General features: G+C 46.3%; 1 protein-coding gene across 1 annotated transcript; it reads right to left on the bottom strand.

The window, feature by feature from the left end:
• Positions 1-1,455: 1,455 nt before the first annotated feature.
• LOC119305017 lies at positions 1,456-2,080 on the bottom strand. The gene has a single exon (XM_037581658.1). It carries the CDS (start codon positions 1,966-1,968, stop codon positions 1,603-1,605), a length of 366 nt encoding a protein of 121 aa, XP_037437555.1. The 5' UTR covers positions 1,969-2,080; the 3' UTR covers positions 1,456-1,602.
• Between the last annotated feature and the right edge of the window lie 702 nt (positions 2,081-2,782).

Here is a 2,782-nt window from a genome sequence, read left to right as displayed (position 1 = left end):
CATTCTGTGGAAGCAAATTAAGAAGAGTGATACAAGGAGAAAGATGTTTAGTTTGGGAAGGATCAACCAGCACTAATATACCTTTTTTTTTCCTTGTTTTGTTGCCATTCGTGCGGTCGGCCTACTGACAATGTACGTGGGGATCGGGCGCTCGGCCACGGTCATGCCCTACCAATCTTCGCTTCTCTTGATTGTGATGCAAGTCACGGAAAAATCCAATAGCAGGCAAGCGACATGTGTGACGCTTGATTGCAGCAGGCCGCTTGCAAACGGAGGGATTATGGATCTGTGTGTGCGTGCCTGTGTGCTGCTACTAACTGGCCCCTTTGATCCCATGAATCTGTCCCTGGTTTTGATGGCTGAGCTTTTGAACCTACTGGTTTGTAAAAAAAATGAATTAACGACTATAGTCTTTGTGATTATACTGCTATACTTCTTAAAGGAACGAACTAATCTGATGTGAAAATCAACTACCTTGCTGCGCATCCGTGCGCCCGATCTGCTGGCGACCGGCAACGTCTCCGCGGATCAACACCTGTCCCGGCGTGGCGGCGTCCGCTTCCCTTCTCCGCTACTCAATGGCCGCGCGATGGAGAGATGAGAGTTCCGATCACAACAGGCGTCCTTCTAGGAGCAGATCGCATCGGCGGTTAGGAAACGATGCGACGATGTGTGTGTGCGTAATTGTGGCTGCTTTTTGCAACCAACTACAGCGTGTTTGGCAAAAAATGGGAAAGGGAATGGGAGTTTAATGTAGGGAGTTGTATTGAGATTAGACATGGGATGAGTCGTTTTATTCCCAATCCTCTGTTTGGCGTATGATGAAAATTATGTGTGAGAGTTTGATGAGAAATTGTATTTCCGTGTTTGGTTCGTGGGAATTGACAAGGAAATAGACAAGGGAAATTAACGTAAGTTATGATGAAGGGCTAAGATTGACTCACTAAAACAATTCCCTTCCAACTCCCACCCCCTCCCCTGTTAATAAAACGGTGGGAGTTAGAGTCTCAAGTCCCATGACTATTCCCTTATCAATTCCCAATCCCCCTAACCAAACAATAGATTTGAAGTCTCGTACCCCTTCAATTCCCATTCCCTAGCTCTAACTACCCTCAACCAAACATGCTGCTAAGGTATTCGTGGATTAGGCTGTCCAGTTCGTGCATTTTGTGACTTTAGCCGGCCCAAGGGATAGGGGGGGCGAAGCAAGCTAGGGACAAGTGCGCAGGCAAAAAAGATTAGCCTAGAGCTGATCGCTGCACGGGATGACACGATCGGGGGAGGGGGGGGGGGGTCTCGCCCCTACCTCGTCCCCCCTGCATCCGTCCCTGGATAAGATGAAGGAAAAAAATAGCGCGGTACAGCAAAATAGCGCCGACCTCAAAATATGCTATTAGCGTGCTATATCGCGTGCTATTAGCGAGACGTTGTACACCGATATATTTAGCGAGGCAATTCTCGTTATAGCATGCTATTTTTTTGTGTGGATAAGATAGATAGAAATTTTAGGGTAGATATACTAATACAAATACTACAAACTACAGTGCTCCACTCAATACTACTAGGGATAGATAGACGGTGAAATAACAGCGCTCCTCCGATCTACTGGAATTTAGCTGGCGGTTCGGTGCCAAAAACCTTCAGGTACGCCTTCCTGTGAGCTTCACGGTTGATTCGCTTGTTGTCTTCCCGGAAGTTGTCGGGGATCTCGACGTAGCCCTTCTCCTCAAACTCAGCCTTGATCTCCTGCTGGTACTTGAAGTTTTCGTCCCTCAACTTGTTGAAGAAACCGGCGTACTTGCTCTTCTTTCGGTCGAAGCGGGCAGGCTTTTCCCAGGACAGGATGGACCTCACCTCCTCTTCAGACATCATGTTCTTCTCCTGAAGAGGACCCTTCTTGCACTTGCCATGGCCCCCCTGCGAACCGGCCTTAGGAAGCCTCTTCTGTCGACCATGACGCCCTTGCATGATCACTGACTCCTCCTGCGAACCGGCCTTCGGAGACCCCTACTGTCCACGACGACGACGCGTCGGCTTGGTCGCCGCCGCCACCACCTCCACCTCCTCCGACGAACCGGCCGAGAAAGAAGGCCCCTTTGGAACCCTAGCTTCCGACTTGAGGCGATTCAGATTGGGGAGGAGACGACGCCGCGTCTTCCATCTTATAGGGAGCGGCGGAGGCCAGCCTAGTCGGTGTCGGCTCGCTCTTGGGCTCCAGCTGGGCTTCTCGTGCCACGCCAGGAAAGATGAGCGCCCGATGCGGCCCGGCCAGCCCAGCGCCCATCCATCCTCCTCTCGCCTGAAGAGAGACATTGTAATGGGCCCGCCCAATAGCACTGTTTGTTCAGCTCATTTTTTGTCCGCTCGCTTCACTACTATTGTTCGTTCACTCACTTTTGTTTTTTATTTTCATTTATTTACTTTTGCTTATATTATAAGAAATATATCTAAAATATACATATTCCTAAAGAAGTACTTAAGTATTCAAAAATAATATTTATGCAATGTTAAAAAAAGACGGTGCAACTTTAACCAAATTATGATTGCATTTGAAAAATCCGTATTGGAAGAAAATGTTTAACACAAATTAAAAAGCATGAGTTTAAAAGATGGATAACCATATATTTTAAAAATTATAAACTTATATAAATAAATATTTCAATGTATGCAAAAAGTACAATTTGTATGAAAAAAGTAGACATCAAAACATGTATTTGAAAAAAATCATGGTCTTTGAAAAGAATTAGTAAAAATATATTTTGAAATTGCTAAAAAAATTGTG

Source organism: Triticum dicoccoides, chromosome 5B, assembly GCF_002162155.2.
Source record: "Triticum dicoccoides isolate Atlit2015 ecotype Zavitan chromosome 5B, WEW_v2.0, whole genome shotgun sequence".
NCBI classification, from domain to species: Eukaryota; Viridiplantae; Streptophyta; class Magnoliopsida; order Poales; family Poaceae; genus Triticum; species Triticum dicoccoides.
Note: the sequence above shows the minus strand (reverse complement) of the source record. Positions and strands in the feature narration are given on the sequence as shown.

Bases quoted from the DNA above. Each gene is read 5' to 3' on its own strand.
- LOC119305017 (XM_037581658.1), bottom strand. From the start codon at position 1,968: ATGCAAGGGCGTCATGGTCGACAGAAGAGGCTTCCTAAGGCCGGTTCG.